Source organism: Oryzias latipes, chromosome 21, assembly GCF_053564925.1.
Source record: "Oryzias latipes strain Hd-rR chromosome 21, Olatipes_Hd-rR_3.1".
Classification (NCBI taxonomy): Eukaryota; Metazoa; Chordata; class Actinopteri; order Beloniformes; family Adrianichthyidae; genus Oryzias; species Oryzias latipes.
The window spans coordinates 12,293,706-12,311,497 of NC_136257.1; the positions used below are offsets into that span (position 1 = coordinate 12,293,706).

General features: G+C 39.2%; 1 protein-coding gene across 2 annotated transcripts; it reads left to right on the forward strand.

Moving 5' to 3' along the window:
* Positions 1 to 685: 685 nt before the first annotated feature.
* Positions 686 to 14,015, forward strand: dcun1d2a (DCN1, defective in cullin neddylation 1, domain containing 2a). 2 transcript variants are annotated; one of them, XM_004081498.5, is made up of 7 exons: positions 686 to 845; positions 2,238 to 2,454; positions 5,220 to 5,388; positions 5,606 to 5,736; positions 5,824 to 5,906; positions 12,059 to 12,155; positions 12,662 to 14,015. In XM_004081498.5, exons 1-7 carry the CDS (start codon positions 843 to 845, stop codon positions 12,739 to 12,741), a joined length of 780 nt encoding a protein of 259 aa, XP_004081546.2. In that variant the 5' UTR covers positions 686 to 842; the 3' UTR covers positions 12,742 to 14,015. The 2 variants fall into 2 exon arrangements, with proteins under 2 accessions (XP_004081546.2, XP_020568509.1); XM_020712850.2 differs by lacking the exon at positions 686 to 845 and having other exon boundaries at positions 1,934 to 2,454.
* The last annotated feature ends 3,777 nt before the right edge of the window (positions 14,016 to 17,792 follow it).

Genomic DNA, 17,792 nt, shown 5'->3' on the forward strand with positions numbered 1-17,792 from the left:
AAGCTCTGTGTAGTCACACAGGCTCATTTTAAAACACACAAAACAGTTTCATAAATATTTTTGAAAATGTTCTTTTAAATGACTTACATTCCTGGTTTGGCACTTTTGTTTCTCTTCTCTTCTGTCCTTTCAGAATAACACCTGAAGATGGGTGATTGACCTTCACTGGTTCTGCTGGAATGTCCCCAAATTAAACAGAAGCCCTTTTTTCTTGTGTTATCAGCTAATCCTTGTATAATCAAAATAGGAGAAAAGCAAACGACAGGGAGTGTGAACTAGACTTGTGAATAATACCTTTCTACTTGGCTCTCAGCATTAAAGATAATATTAATAATAATATTTTAATAATAATTAAAATAATAATTATAATATAAAATAATAATTATAATAATAATTTAATAATAATGTTTTGTTGTTTTGTTTTTTTTTGCATTTCTTTCGTAGACGACTGACATGTTTTTTATTCTTGTTAACATCCTAGGCACTTTAACGTTGGGAGTTGGGTCAAGCAGACCCACTTGACAGTGTGTTGAACCTTTTTCCTTCAATGATTTGTGATCTTCACTGGTGTCCATGGATTACATGAAATCTTTCCACCTTTATCCACCTTTGTCATAGTAGGGAGAACACGTCAATGTAAGGGGGGTGGGGGGTCATCTAAGATAGCACAAGGGTTAGAGGTAAATTGGGTTCTGGACAGACTGGATGGTGAACATTGCTCGTGCAGAAGCCGCAGCTGCTCTTCTTCGGAATCCTCCGATTGCTGCTCAGCAACTTCTTCTGCGCGTGCGCATTCGGAGCAACAGTCGGGCTACCAACCTGGTCAAACAGCGGGTGTAAAAATGGTAGGTAACCAAAATAAACACAAACCCGTGCAGTGGCTTTCGTGCCATTTCTGTTTTCTATTAACAATATTACTATAAGACTGCACTACATCACGGGCTACGTTTAGGTTAGCCTACACGCCTTAGTTTCTTATAATCGCTGCTGTTACCGAAGGTCAGTAGATATTTTGAGAGCAGCTAGCATTAGCCACACTCCCTTTTTTGGCAGTCAGCTAACTTCGACTGTGACTGGGTCAGCCGCTGGACCTTCATCATGATGGACACGCATAAACCCCTAACATAGCCTTGAGCTCACTGACATTGTCCTCTGTTCATGATTTCATTAATGTCATTACCTTCGGGCTAACTCGGCTAACATTAGCCAGTGTAACTTACTAGCTCTGTGGGTATGTTGATGCTAACCCAACGTTACCTTTCTGGTTGCACAATAATCCTTACTGCATGGATAGTAGCACTCCATTGGGAATTATTTCAGGTTTTTTTGCGGATTTATTAAAAATGAAAGATGGATAAATGAAGTAATTCTCGGAGTTTCCCGATGAGTCCGAAATGTTGTAAAAGCTCAGATGCTGCAGGCAGGCAGCTGGTTGGAGGACATGCTGACAGTTGAATGGAGGCTTTTTAAAAGTAAAACTTTTGACTTATTGTATTTCTTTTCTGTCCAAAATTTCATATCTATCCAGGCTTGAGCCATAGAATTCCAAATATTGCATGATATAAACAAGACGAAAGCTTTTGGAAGCAAAGTATTTTGATAAATTAGATTCTGATTTGTTTTCTGCACTGTTCCTACATACATCAGGGGTGTCAAACTCCAGTTCTCCTGCTGGTTTTGCAAAAATTCTGCCTCATCTGCTGTTGATTACCTGGATCAGGTGTGTTTAGCCAATATGGAGCTTCAATGGCAGGTTGGTTAGAAAACATGCAGGACACCAGCCCTGGAGGCCTGGAGTTTGAACCCTGTGCTATACATCCATTTCTTTTTAAAACAAATGCTATTTTTGGCACGGTGATTGTGTTACGCAGAATCCAGACTTGTTGCCCCTCCGGGTCCTTGTGATGGCATCCCATTTCCATCCTCATGTTACATCCATGACTGTAGTTATCCTCAGTACACCATGTGCTTTGAATATTCACAGCGTGTCTGTGTTGGACAGGCTATAGTTGTGCATCTTGGCTTGATCCATGATTTGTCAGCGAGATTGCCCTAACTTTTTCTGAACTATAATAGTTCAGAGTGTGTTTTAACTCACTGTTGTCTGAATGCCTGTAGATGTTTATGTTTCAGTGTGTGTTCTCGTCTGCGTATCGGTGTGTTTTTGCGTGCTGTGGTGTGTGTTCCCCGCTGCGATAACGCCCGGGTCTGACAGCCCCTGTCCTGTGATTGTACAGCATAAGCTGAAGTCTTCGCAGAGGGACAAGGTACGGCAGTTCATGTCCTTCACACAAGCTGGGGAGAAGACAGCTGTGTACTGCCTCACACAGAATGACTGGAAACTAGAAGTCGCCACAGATAACTACTTTCAGAATCCAGAGCTGTACTGTAAGGAATCCATGAAAACTTCGGTGGACCGGAAAAAGCTGGAGCAGCTCTACAATCGCTATAAAGGCAAGCAGAATTTCTAACTATTTGGGTCTTGGCAATAATTATCCCCATAGGATTTATTTAAGTAAGATCATATGCTATTTAAGAATTAAATATCAACAATGGAAGAGACAGCTTAGTGGAATGAAACAGGGTAAAGAATAATGTGAAACAAAATGAAATAATGGAAAATGGGGGGAGCAAAAATGTGAATATTTGTAATTGAAAAATGTTAAAATTATACATTTTTTATAATGTTTATTAGTTTAAAGACCCACTCCAATAAAATAATGTGTTTTTTTTAAATGGTCTTCTGACATTTTTCATAGGACAAATATAGAGAAAATTAAGCTTCGAATTACATTTTCGAGTAATTCAAATTGTTGTAAAACAGGAGCAGATGAAAAAATGCTGTTTGAAAAGATTGTATTTGTGACACAGAAAATACCCTGGGCTGGCCAAAGGCTCCCTGCTTCGTTTGTAGACGAATACATCCATGTACGTCTTTGTTTTCCTCATCTGAGCTGAGATCTGGATCTAAACTGTACGGCTGGATAGCTCCAATATTGATCACCATTTTTGTTGCACTGGTGATTTTAGGTTGGGGCCGTGAGGAGCTGTAAGTTAGTGAGAAAGTGTGTAAACAGATGAGTGACAGGAAGTGGTGGCGGATTTACAACAAAGCTTTAAGTTAAAGCTTTTTTGTGGAAACAGATCGCAAGTTTTCAGGATTTGGGAGTCGGAAGTTGTTTGGTTTCATTAGGGTTGTACAAAAAATTGATTTTACTGGGAAACATAAAATAGGTCAGATGAGTCCAGATGATTGTTTCTTAGTGAAAGGGGCACCAGGGCAAGAAAAGTGGTAGATAGGATTACCTACTCAGTAGACGATGGTAGTGGTATGGTCTGGGATGGCTGATTGATTTCTCAGGACTTGGCAATAGAATGTGGCCAACATGAAAACAAACCATAAATTGGTTTTAATTCTTGATAAATCAAAAAGGATTTACTCCTGATTTTAATTTGGATTTTCAATATGATAGTCTAAGGGTTGAGATGAGGTTGTAAGATAGTGGCTTAGAAGGCTCTCCACTAGGCCTGCACAATATACCGCAAATTTATTGTTATCGCAATATCAAGCTGTGCAATATGCATATCGCAAAAGACAGCAAATTAACAATAAATGGTTACCTTAGATGTGGCCAAACAATCTTATGGCAGCTTGAAGTGTTTAATGGATTGAAAGAATCCCTTTCTGCATTTGACCAATCAGATGGAGCCCTTCACGTTGTAAACTAATCGGATGGCGCCCTATTATGTTGTATGTTCGCCTTCTATGTCAACAAGGGTCATTTGTAGTATAATTTTTAAGCTGTTGTAATGGAATGGGAATAATATTTTTGGTTGTTTTGCTAATTGTTTATATACCGCAAATTATATCGTTATCGCAATATAAATTACTAATATCGCATATTGCGAGTTTTCTTCATATCGTGCAGCCCTACTCTCCACATAGACGGACCACAACAAAGTCCTGAGCATTATCCACATTCCCTCACTACCCCCTAACCTCTGTTCAGGACTATCGAGTAACCTGGACTCTACTGCAATTTAGACACCTGCTCAATACATTTTTAATTATTGTTATTATTATCATTTCATTTTTTTAACCCCAAATATGCTGTAACCTATTTGTTGAAGTAAAAGCCTAAACATGGGAACATTTTATGAAAACTATTTATGAATCCACTGTGTTTGGATGACGAAAATACATTTAAATGCTTCTTTTCAAATGACAAATTGTTTAAACCCAATGGATTCTGCTCTATATCCGCCAATCTAGTGAGCATCAACTCACACTAGTTTTTCGCAGAGACTTCTGGGAAATTTTCCAGGGCACTCGATTTCGGAATTATACTAAGAGCCCTATAGAGTGCTCTAAGTGCGGGAATTCGGACACACCGGCGATCTTTAAGAATATGTAGGACGCTACTCCCCATCCCTGCTCTTCAAGATCAACCCAATTTTTTTCATCTTCTTGCATTAGATTACCTGGTTCAGGTGTGTTTAGAAGCTAAAACCATCTGATCCAGATTATCATCAGTGATTAGAGCAGGACCAGCTGTTGATTTTGAGCAGAACAAAATCATGCAGCAGTGTTGCTGTTCTATCATTTCATCTATTATAAAAGTGTTCCCAGTGGTCTTTTAATTATCATTGTGCCGTTTTTAGCCCAAATAATTAAACCTGTTTCTAATCTAGCACATAGTTTCTGCAGAGCAGCAGTAGTTTATCAGAAATTCACCTCTGATTTGTGTCCGGGACGGTTAGCGTATAGCGACCCCATGCCCTCTTCCCATCACCCATCTGTTTACACTCTCTCCCGCTAGCTTACAGCCCCTAAAATCCGCAACCTAACATTACCGCTGCAACAAAAATGACGAGCAATATTGGAGCTATTCAGCTAAACAGCTTAGATCCAGATTCCAGCTCAGACGAGGAAAACAAAGACGTACATGAATTTATTTGTCTGCAAGTGGATTCATCAAAATGGAGCGGAGCAGGGAGCTGGTGGTCCCCCCTTTGTATTTTCTAAAAAATACAATCTTTTTCAAATTGCATTTTTTTCATCCGGATTCACAACAATTGAAATGAAGAAATCCTCAGAAATGCAATTTGAAGTTTATTTTTCTTTATGCCTGCAGTGACATTTCATTACTGTATTGATACACTGATTTTCTTCTGATGACAGACTTGTCCCTTAATCTCTGTTTTTTTTCTCTCCATAGATCCTCAGGATGAAAATAAGATCGGCATTGATGGGATCCAGCAGTTTTGTGACGACCTCTCCCTGGATCCCGCCAGCATCACCGTACTGGTCGTTGCGTGGAAATTTCGCGCTGCCACTCAATGTGAGTTTACCAAGAAGGAGTTCCTGGATGGAATGACAGAGCTGGGGTGAGTGCTAACGTCCGCAGCGCGTGACATTCCCAAAGTATCTTCACATGCTGGTCCTCTTTGGTGTAGCTCCAGGAAGGGAAGGCAGGCTAAATATAAAGCCACCCACACTGTGTGAGCTTCACGTTTAGCTAGTTTGTTATTAGTGACAAGACTCTCAAGTGACTGTGTTGACCATGATGGTTTTTGGATGTAAACATGTTTGTTTGACTTCTAGGTGTGACAGTCCAGAGAAATTAAAGGCCCTATTGCCAAGATTAGAGCAGGAGCTAAAAGACAGCGGGAAATTCAAGGACTTTTACCAATTCACTTTTAATTTTGCCAAAAATCCTGGACAAAAGGGTCTAGGTATGTGGAGTCACATCATTAAAAATGGCTGATGTTGCATATGGACGTCATGGAGCCTGCTTATTATTTTTTGTGATTTCCCTGCAGATTTAGAAATGGCCGTGGCTTACTGGAACCTGGTTCTGTCAGGACGATTTAAGTTCCTTGATCTTTGGAATAGATTCCTTTTGGTGAGTCCCACTAGCATCACTGAAATATTACAGAGTTTAAGAAACATTGACACTCAAAATCATTTCAGAAGGTGTTTTATTTTTGACCTAATCGTGGGGGAGAGGTTGCGGTCTGACTGTTTAAGGTGTGGACAGGTGTCTTTTATACAAATAACCAGTTCAAACAGGTGACACTAATACAGGCAACAAGTGGGGGATAAAAGTGCCGCTTAAAAAGGAAGTAACTGGTCTGTGACGGAGAAAATTAGTGTTTGTTTGTTGGAGCTAAATACTTATTTTCTGCTCAAGTTTACATATCAGTACTTTAAAAACCAAACAAAAGGGGTTTCCTGAATTCCTCTTTTAGAGCATCTATGATGAAAATCACAGACCTTTTTTTTTTTTTAAAGTGGAACAGCTTGTAGAATAGATGACTGACCTATATAATAAAGTTCACAGACTTTCTGAGAAGTTCGATCCACCTGTTATCAATTTTTTTGTTTTTTACAGGGACTGTTATTTCCACATGTGTGCCTCTCTGCATGGTTTGTTAGTGGTTTTGGTTTTTATTCTTTAAAGACCCACTCAAATAAAAATGTTTTTTTTTTTTTGAGTTTTAACCTGTTCTTGTGGCATTGTTCTGATGAAGGAGGACATATAAAAAAATTATGCTTAAAATTAGCATTTCTGAGTATTTCTTCGTTCAAATCGTGAATAAGGAGCGGACGGAAGAAATGCCTTTTGAAAAAGAGTGTAGTTGTGTTGTGGAAGCTACAATCAGCAGGCCATGAGCTCCCTGATTCTGATGCATCCACTTGTAGACAAACAGATCCATGTACGTCTTTGTTTTCCTCATCTGAGCTGGAATCTGGATCTAAATTTTGGGGCTGTGAGGGACTTTAAGCTAGCGGGAGAGCATGTAAACAGATGAATGATGGGAAGTTGAGGCAGGCTTACTTTGCTTCAACAGTCCCGCCCACAACTCAGAGGTGAATTAAACTCCTGCCGCTCAGCAGAAACTATGTCCTTGAAAACCACACAGGTTTTAGATTTTGTCTAAAAACAGCATAATTATAATTAATAAACCGATCAAAAGATGATCGGAGCTGGATCGGAGATTTCCCACAGCTCTATTGAACTGTCAGACTGAATAATAAGGTTCAAATGTCTTTTTTGCCCAATATTGTTAAAATATCCACTTTCCATCCTTGAGGCGATTACAATGTAGATGGTCTGTAAATGGCAAACAACGGTGGTTTTTGGTTCTAATATTCTGCTGATTGTGTCCTTTAACCCTTCCAACACCAGAGATGTTGCTGGCGACACGCGCTATCTGACGTCACATCAAGCGTTTACGCCAGGGGTGCTCGCACTTTTTTGGCATGTGAGCTACTTTTGAGTCGACAATTTCTTGGAGATCTACCTTAGTGTGAGTGTGTGTGTGGGTGGGTGGGTGGGTGTGTGTATATATATATTTTTAGTTGTACATGTTAGTTATTTATGTTTATTAGTTAAATGTTTATATCTACATTGTTGTTTATGTACTGATAATTAAAAACTACACAGTTAGGTTACACAAAGACAAATTTTGTATTAACAGATGAAGCGTTTTATTACAAAGACAGAAAGCAGCGACTATCATTTGTCATGTTCTGTTGTAAACCGTGCAATGCGGGGGGAGCGTGGCATTTCAAAGGCGTTGATGGCTCTGTACGAAGCGCGTGCCACGGAAAAAACTGCTTCCTTAATGAACTCGTGTTTATCAGGCGGGAACTGCAGACCCGATAGCAGGAGGAGACATGCGGGGTGGCCGGGGCTTCAATAAACACTCCGGTTGTCCGGAGTGGTCTTCCGCCGGGGATTTGACGTGCCACGGGGAAGAAAGCGACTTTCTGATGACGGACAGAATTTGCACTCAGTGAATTTAAACATATTGTACAGTGATGTATGTTTCAAAGGATGTCCAATTGGCCGATCTGCATGTCAATCAAGTCCCATACTAATCTGTGAGGATTTTGATACGCTTACGGATGTTTTTGAAGTACATTTTTATTTTTTTGGTCATTTATCCTTGCTGGCCCACGATCTACCTTCATGTCCCTGAAGATCTACCGGTCGATCGCGATCGAGGTAATGAGCACCCCGGATTTACGTGATCAATAGGAAACAGCCCATTCCTACGCAGAGAAAAGCAGCTCTCTATATCGGCTTTGCACCGAGATGCAACACATTACTTGAGTAAAGTGTTTCATAACGGCTCAGAGCTGCTTTTCTCTGCTTCAGAATCCATGGAAATGATCTTATTTGCATAAATGGTTTAAGAGATACGGTAGTCGAAAGGAAGTAGACACTGGAGCTAAAGATCTGGTTTTAAGGTTTAACACTTTTGATCAACTGGTTCTCACATCACGTCTTTGTTTTTTTGTTGGTTTATTTTTAATAACGGTAAGAAGTTGCACATAATAAGTGGCAGCATCAGAATTTTACTAAAAGAAAACCCCCAAAAAACACAAAAGAACATCAATAGGAAGCCAAAGAAAAGCTCACACAGAAAAGCAGCTGGTGGAAGAGTGCAGCATGAAACCAAGACAAATGAAATTGTGTGTTTTCCTGCACTTCTCATCCTTTGAAGCTGCGTTTTCTGAAGTCTTCTTATTAGATCAATTTAATATGTATGATCTCTAAAATGACAGAGCTTACATGAGGCCTTACCAATGTTCCAAGATCTGTCTGTTTCAGTAAACATGCAGGTCAGCTCTGCACTTACTCCAACTGCATTACTGTGGGATCATTGCCTCATGTTTACTCATCCTGCAAGAAAAACAAGACCTTTTTAAAGATGAAAGCAGATTTACAGCTTTGGGTTGTGGGGGGGGGGGGGGGGGGGGGGGGGGGAATTTCAACTCTTTAATAAATGTCACCGTTTGTGTTTCTTTAAATCACAGCAGCAAGCATTCTGTCGGAACATTGAAACATTTCTGGTCTCGGGGATTTACAAAAAAAATGTTTGCTGGTGGACACAACCGATGTTTTGATCATTATCAGGGGGGTATTCCAGAAAGCAGGTTATGCTAGTTACCACGGTAAGTTTGAGGCTAAGGGAGCGGAGAACCTCAGCTTTCTGTTCCAAAAATTGAGGTATGTTTCAGGGTATTTCAAGTTGCCATAGCAACTCATGCTCTGAACATAACCTGGTCTGGGGGGTAGTCCAGGAAGCATGTTTAAACTAGCCTGACTTTAACCCTGAACTCTGGCTGAAATCCGCCTAAACTTGCTTACTCTGGGTATGTCGGTTCCAAAAGACCGGATATGAGTTGGCGTAGTTACGCTCGACTTGGTAACCCTGGGTTAATGCACGTGCACAGCAGGTACATAAAGACATTCTCAATGGATCGCCGATTTCTGGAGTCACCATCGAAACGGGTAGTGAAAAAAAGAAAGTGCCATACTTCAGTGAGACGGAGTCTGAGGTTTTAATGATGGCGTTTGAAGATTATACGTCCATAAAAAAAGTAACATGGCTGCATTAACAAAAGAGAGTTTCTGCTTGTATTAGAAGAACAAAGTAAACGCACGAGTTTCTTATCTTATTTCCATTTTCCTTGTGACGCATATATATAACTTATCCAATTTTGGCAACTTAAATGAATTACTTCTATTGGTAAAAAATAATTGAGTTAAATTTATTCAAGCTAATTTCTTACGTCTATAAAACTCAATAATTGTTTATACAACTCAAATTTATGTATTTATCCAACTTAATGTCATATTACTCCAATTCAATTAATATTTTTTCCATCTTAATTAATTATATTTCTTGATCTCTCATATGTCTAAGTTTGAGCCTGCAGATATGCTCATTTTTATAACAATAAAAAGGACGGGGAAAAAAATACACGGTGTGCATAAATTCATTAAAGAATTTTCCGTCATTTACATTACAGTTTAAAGTGGTAGGGGTGCTATATAAACTCATCATCCCCTCATCCCCTCATTAATTCAATGAAGTTGGTGTAACTTTGGTTCTGCCGTTAGATTGTGGGATTATGGGATACCATTCCCTTTGCCTGTCTGGATGGATTTGTGTTTAAGTGTGGGTTTTTGACCAAATGTGTTTAGTTGTTTAGCTGTTTTACTGTTTTGTCTAGTTATTTTCCCCTGTTATGTTTAATTCTTTCTGCACCATGAGTGAGAGGGAGGAAGAGGATGATGAGTTTATTTAGCACCACTACTGCTTCTTGATGTTGCAAAAACTGAAGTTTAAGTCAGTCATTATATAGGGATACATTATAAGGGTCGTATTGCAAATCCACATTAAATTGTTTATTTTAATATTATAAAAATGAGAATATCTGCGGCCTCAAACTTAGACATATGAGAGTTCAAGAAGGACAATAAATTAAGACTTTATAAGTATACGCCATTTACCATTTATTTTTCATTTGGTTAGTTTTAGGTCTAAGTTTTTAATGTTTTTTCAAATTTTAAATATAGTTCTTTCAAGTTTAAAACGGTTTTCAAAATGTCCAAAAAGTTGTTTACAATGACTATTTTTCTTTTATTTTTCTTTTCTTTGCTGATCTGATCTGAGCCCATAGCTCTGTTCTCCATGTATCTGGATGATGGTGTGTTGACCGTATCACCTGCTGCAGGTGTGTTTAAGGACAAACTACAGCAGCAGCATTTGCTTCCAGTTTGGACCATTTGCCAATATTTGTGTCCTGTCTATTTTTGAGTTGTGTGTGAATTTCTGTCAGGTTTGACTTTGTGTTGTTGTCAGCGTTTCTTTTGTGTTGCTCCAGGGTAAACAAAACCAAGAAACACGCAAAAACCAAAATATTTGCAGGTATAACAATTTTCTGAGAGAAGAGTTGCATTTTCTGACAGAACTGCAAAGGTGCTGATATTTTTGGCCATGACTGTAATGAATTATGTAATAGTTTTTAACCATTAAACTTTTCTTTCACATGGATAAAGAATCTGACATCTTAGCATCATGTCAGCACTTGTCTATTTTTGTCTATTGTAGAACGACGCCTCTAGAGTTTGTTTACGCAAAATGATGACGTTGCCACTGCAGACAGGAGAAACATCAGAGGAGGAGCAAGTTTTTCAAATTTGAATGAGGCCGCTCCTGGACGAACTACAGTGAAGGATTTAAATGCCGTTTTTAGTCTTAATTCTACTTGATTGAACAATAAATGATATAAACACTATCGTTAGGGAGCAGTTGTCCCAACCCCCTGGTTATGGGTCGGTACTGGTCAGTTGGGACCGTGCCACAAATCAACATTTTTTTCTTAATAATCTGATCCGGAAGGAGCTTTTATTTTGGAAAACAACTGCATTCTCTTCACGGCATCCAACTCATTCTTGAAGTCACTCGCTCGGTCACCTGTCGGAAATCCATCCGCTACTTTCTTAAAGCGGCTGCATCGACCAAAAAACCCCAAAGCTAGTAAAGTTAACAAAAACCAAACATATTTGGAATGTTTCTTTTCATAGAAGAAAACCAGTGAGGAAACAGAAGGAGAGCCTTTGACTTCAACAGAAAAGAAATCTGCATTTAACAGAAAAAAAACAGGAGTCTGTACTCCAAATATGAGTTTATTTTGACAGTTTTTCCCACAGACCATAATAATGATGTAGAATATTCAGCAACCACCAGTCTAATGTTACAAAAAAAAAAAAAAAAAAAAAAAAAAAGGTGGGTTCATGTTTATTTTTATATACAGAAAAATGCTAGTTTTAGTGACCTTTTTTATTAATTTTTCCGTCACACCTTAAACGTCAGACGAGGCTGAAGTGGGCATCTTGATTTTTTTAGCTTCTACTTAGACGGTTATGGGCTATGGGGAAGTCTAGATCCCATCTTAATGGTTCCTACATGAAATCTAGTGTACAAATAAAGTTAAAAGCAGCTCCAGATATTTCACCGAGAAGCTAAATATTGATATAGATTTATCAGACGCCCACTTCACCCTCATACTGGACAATCCATGAAAATATAGTCTGACATCAAACTCGTCTGTGGTCTGAAAAAGGTTTGAAATTGCGGGTTTAGAGACTTTAGCGAAACACAGAGAACAAAACGGCTCATCCATCAATGAAGACACATGTTGGTTTTAATCCTGGAACCTGGTTTCTGTTCAATCTGGTTTCTGTTGTTTCAGGAACACCATAAACGATCCATCCCTAAGGACACATGGAACTTATTGTTGGACTTTGGTAACATGATTGCAGATGACATGTCAAACTATGATGAGGAAGGTGAGCACGAAAACATGGCGCCCCTCAAACACTTTGTGTCTGAATTCCTTCCCTACTCCCTAACCACTAAAAACGATATAGTGCGGGACTATCTAGAGCCCTGGATTTAAAAGCAATGTGGACACCACGCCAAATATGACATTTCCTGAAGTAAAAACCTAATAAATATGAACATTTTACAAAGACTATTTATTGATCCACTGAGCTCTGATGATGAAAACTTGGATGGTTAAAAAAAATCCATTTTAATACATTTTTTTCACTTGGAAAATTGTTCAAATGCAATGCATTGTGGTCTATATTCACTAATCGAATGACCATCAATACACACTAGTTTTTGCAGAGACTTCTGGGAAATTTCTTGGGCACTGGCTTTTGGAATTGTAGATTCGGACAGCACTAGAAATATGGTGTACGCACTATTTAGTGCACTATGTTGTGAAGGAATTCGGACACAACCTTTGTCTGTCACTCACACTGAAGGTGTTTTTTTTTGTTTTTTCCAGGGGCGTGGCCGGTTCTTATTGACGATTTTGTGGAATTTGCCCGACCAATTGTTACAGGATCCAAACGTAAAACTCTCTAAATCCAGACGGATCCCAACTGGAAACGAGAACGAACAGAACTCTGTTTCTTTTACAGGAACATTGGGATTTTTTTAAAGACTTGTAAAAAAAGAAATTGTAGACTTCAAGGAGAAAACATGAAGCACTTGAAACCATCAGGAAACCGCCTGCTGGGATCTGAGTCGAGACTGCAAGAACGTCTGGCGTTTCTGTCCTCTTCTGACTGACACGGACACGACCAGACTCTCAGCGCCCTGGATGCCACGCCGCATCACCCCATGAGCCGGCACGGGCGCAGCATCCGAGGAGCGTCGATGGCCGTTTGCGCTCTAAATGCCGCGGAGAAGAAGGACCTGCGTGTTTAAAAGATTCCTCCTAGCCAGCTGCGTTTTGCTAACCGAGGCTGCGAGCGACAGCGCAAACGTCCCACACCTTACTCTCACTTCAGAGTGCTTACGACACCAGCACCGACTGAACTGATGCAGTTTTTACTGTACATACTGTATCTAACGGGACAGTTTACAAAGATGAACTATATGAAGAATAATATAAAATGCTCAGTTTATAAATGCAAAAGATGATTGTTTTTGTGTACAGTAAATGCTAAGATCTTTAACAGGACGCCTCAGTATCGTGGATGATTATGCTGTTGGTTTAATTGTTCGATGGGTGTTCAGTCATGGAGTCGTGAGCTCATCATTGAAAGCATGTTAAACCCCATGTTTCTGTTTTTTAAGTCACAGCGGGCCGCTTTGATCAACACATTTCACTTAAGGAAAGGCTTTAATCAAGATAGTGGATGCTGGTTTGTGCTATTTGTTTGTCTGAATAATCTGAGTTGGATGTCAGTTTAATGTAAGTTTGTTCTTTCCATCCTTTTTAAAAAAAAAAGCAGATTGGGGAGAAGTTTTGTTTTTTACTCTTTATACCCCTCGAGGATTTTGTTGGTTTCAGCTGAAGTGAGGATTTAGCAGCATCTCAGAGGAGCTTTGGAGACGATAAAAGGCAAACTTTTGCAATTGCATGGTACATATCTGTAAGTTCTGGCAACGAGAGGCGGCTAGTTCTGGAGTCAGGACACTAAAGAAGGCAACAAGAGGACAAAGTATACGCCTTAAGAAAAAAAAACAAAAAAAAATCAACCTGTCTGATGATATTTATACTTTTGTTCAACCCATGTCCTCAGTGTTACTGAAAGTAAGGAACATTAGAATATATTGTTGATCATCATGTAAGGAGCATAAGTATATTGTTCATTTAAGAAAGATGAATAAAGCATGAGTTTTTTTCATAATCACCCTTGTATTTAGTTGGTTTGTTACAGTAAACCAGTGGCAGAGCTAGAACATTTTATATGGGGGCAGGAGGGGGGCAGAGGACTTTGGAAGGGTGGCAAATGAAAACAGCAGAGTGGACGGCCATTACAAATGAAAAGAGCAGACAGATTGACTTCAAACGCTTTTATTTGTTTTAATAATCTAAAACAGCATTTATTTTCAACTTAAGGGGTGGTTTTATTGATTCATACTAAAATTGGGAAGAGTAGGCAAGGGGGGTGGGGGGGCAATTCTTTTACTGGGTTGGAGTCTGCCCCTCCCAGCCCCGTCTCTGCAATAAAAAACAAGATTTCTGAAGATTCAGATGATGGAAACAGTTATCAGTTTAGAGCCATTGACAAACATCTGGGGGGGGGGCTTTACCTCCCCTCCATACGCATCTCCACATGTGGTCCACAAATCAATACATAACAGATTCAACTAACTTTGTGGCGATATAATACAGACCACTTCTTATACCTAAATGGATACTATCCATCTATTTATTATTCATTTAGTGTTTAAAACTCTAAATGAAAATGCCTTTTAACAGAGAAATTGATATTGTTATTTTAAAGTCCCACTCTGATAATCTTTTGATCTATTTTCAAACCAGTCTTTTATTTATCACTTTATCGTTTTTAATCAAAATCCCCCAAAAAATGGTCTGGTTTTCCTGGAGACAATTTCTGCAGAAAGGCAGGAGTTCATTAGAAATTATCCTCTCCTCGTCCTCACGCTCATACACGCACATGCTCACAAACAAACAGACATTATACAAGGAAGGTGGGGTCTCGGACCATCTGTCCCCTACCACCAAAGCGTGACTCTATGACAAACTGTGTTGGGAGTTTTATTTATTTTTTTATTTTTAAGGGGAAAATTAATTTTTTTTTAAATCTACCCCTCTGCACTGTAAACTGGAGCGTCATCACTCAGGGTCCAGAACCTTCCACTCCATTGACTTCCATCATAAATCCAGAAATGATAGGACATTTTTATGAAACAGACTGTAATTGTGTAAAAGTTAAAAGCTTAGTACAAGTGAAGGAATTGAATCTTACTTTTGTCCTAATAATTAAGAAAATGTGGCTGAACATTTTGAAACCAAGATGGCCTAAATAGCCGGAAGTGTATAATATATGTAGTAAATATTTTCAATATTGTGAATGCTGTTCAGCAAAAGGGTAATATAGTTTTTCTCAGTTGCTTTGGTACATTACTCACAACGGAATTAAAGTTTATTGGGCACAACCTAGTGGCAGTTTCCTCTTAATTTCATCCAATAGCACATGCTTTTGGACACAAAGCTATGACTTTAGAATGGCTTTTGATCATTATTAGTTTGTTGATACCATGCCTGTAAAAACTAACTGTATTTGTACAGGCTGAATAGTCATTGTTCATACAACTAATAATCTTCCTTTCATTGCTTGTATCATTGCACACAAACATGTCGAACATCTTGTCCAACATTTTGTACATTCATTTTAAAATACTTTCATTGTGTTTCCATGAAAATGTCCATAGATGATTATTAAAGGTGAGCCTTCTCCACTGATGAAAAGAGGTGTGTGAACTAGCAGTTGAAACCTCTTCTCCACAGTCATTCACAGCTGAATCACATGAACCCCCACTTCACAAACACGTATGCTGTAAACCAGGAGACAGGACTGGCATGAAGTGCATTCAGTATCTACAAAACTGCAATACACGGACGGTCAGCCTCAAAGAAGATGGGTGAGGAGACGGGTGGAGGAAGGGGACTAAACTAGGTAAGAAGAGGCCAACCGCATGGACAGATTGCTGGTGAAATCAGGGCTACAGTTGTGGATTGTGTGGTAAATGATGGCCTCACAATGGATCTGGCTGGTCAAAGGCTGCAGCCAAGTGTTGGGAGAACATGTGTCAGTTCAGTTATTCAGACTCTGTTGGGAGAACAGGTGAGCAAACTGTAACTCTGTAAGCTCTGTACTTTCATAGTCATACAAGAGGTTTCCTTGGGAATTGACCTGGTAAGCTTTTACATGTAGACTTACAATTAACTATAACTGTAGCTTGTGGCATAGTGAGCTGCAGTGTAATAGTAAAGAAAATAGTTTTATACTACAGTACTTTCAAATGTAGCATGTTTACATTTGTTTTTTTCTGCACATCAAAAAGGATTGCAAGACAACATAGTTGTTGAAGAAGAAATATCTATTCCCCTTTTGAATCAAGAGTAAAAGTGCATATTTGGGGTCTTGATCTTTATTGAATTCTAGTTTTCAAAAGGTCATACATGATATAGTTTTCACTTTACATGACATTGGGAAGCACATTCAGAGTAATCTGTCCCAATAAAAAACCATGTTCCAACCTTTTGAAAGGTGCTGGAGTCATAACTTGTCTTTATGACGCCACTGATGCTTTCAGTGACAGAAATACTTGTTTTTGAAGATCTAATTATCCATTTTGAAGAATGGGTTTTTCTTTTGAAGCAATTTTGAGCTAACTTGCTTTCATGCAATTGACTTTCCATTTTGAGAAAGTGACTCACTTTTGGAGGTTTTCTACCATGTTTTGCAGTTTGCACTAATTGTTTAAAGGAACGCCTTAGCTGTGGTGCAAACTCTAATACTGTTGTGAGAAAAAAATGCACCAAAGCCACTGAGAAAAACTGTAATGTGAAAAGGCTAAATGATGCTCAGATGACACTAACTTTGACGTGTCTCTGTTGGAAAACTAGCATAACAATACCTATAGAAAGTTCAAATGAAGCAAAAAATACTTTGACGCCCAGACCACAATTGTACAAAAATTGTAGGCTTTTTTTTTTTAAAGTAGCCCAATACTTTTTTAGTTGCTTGAAGTTTAAAAAGATTTTCTTGCCTTATTTGTCCCACTCCAATCATCTTTTGATCTATTGTAAAAGTGTTCCCAGCACTCTTTTAACTACAATTTGTTTTTAGCCTAATTTTTTTTAAACAGTCATTTCCCAGGACATAGTTTCTGCAGAGAGGCAATTGTTCATTAGAACTAGCCTCTAAGTCAGGGGTCGGGAACCTATGGCTCGCGAGCCATATATGGCTCTTTTGATGGTCACATGTGGCTCGCAGACGAATCTTTAATTATAGTTTTTTTTTTTTCATTAGACCAGTCCTTCTCGGGCGCGATGCGATGCCAGAGGCGCGCAGTAGTAGCAGTGCTTAGAGAGAAGGATCTGCGCCAGCGCTATCAGTTACTATTATCTATTATCTCACAGAGTTTGTACCAGCCTGAAACCTGTAAATTGCCGTGCCTAAAACTGCGCGCTCCCGTCTCTGAGAAAGAGCGCGCAGTAGCGGAGACGGGATTTGTGAGGAAGAAAGCAGGGGTGGGGGTGAGGGGTTGTGGGCACGGGCAGCAGGTGAATCGCGCAGGGTTTGTAAAAACGTAAAACCCGCTGCCCGTCACTCACTGCAGCGTGAGTGTGTGTTTGGCTCCCCGTCTGCATGTGATCAGTCTGTCTCACATCTACAGAACATTCAGACCTACGATGACGTTTAGAGTCTCAACGCCTGAACGAAGCAGAAACTCACCATGTATCAACCAGACCAGACCATCAGCAAAACCACCACGAGAAATACTCATAATTTATCAGCAACAGCATAACGATGTTATTAAAAAGAATCCACAGACTTATAGTACTCTAAAAATGTTAAAATCACATCAAATGCACACATTCACTTGTATATTTAGTTTTAAACATATTGTAGCGGACTGAGTTTAACGTG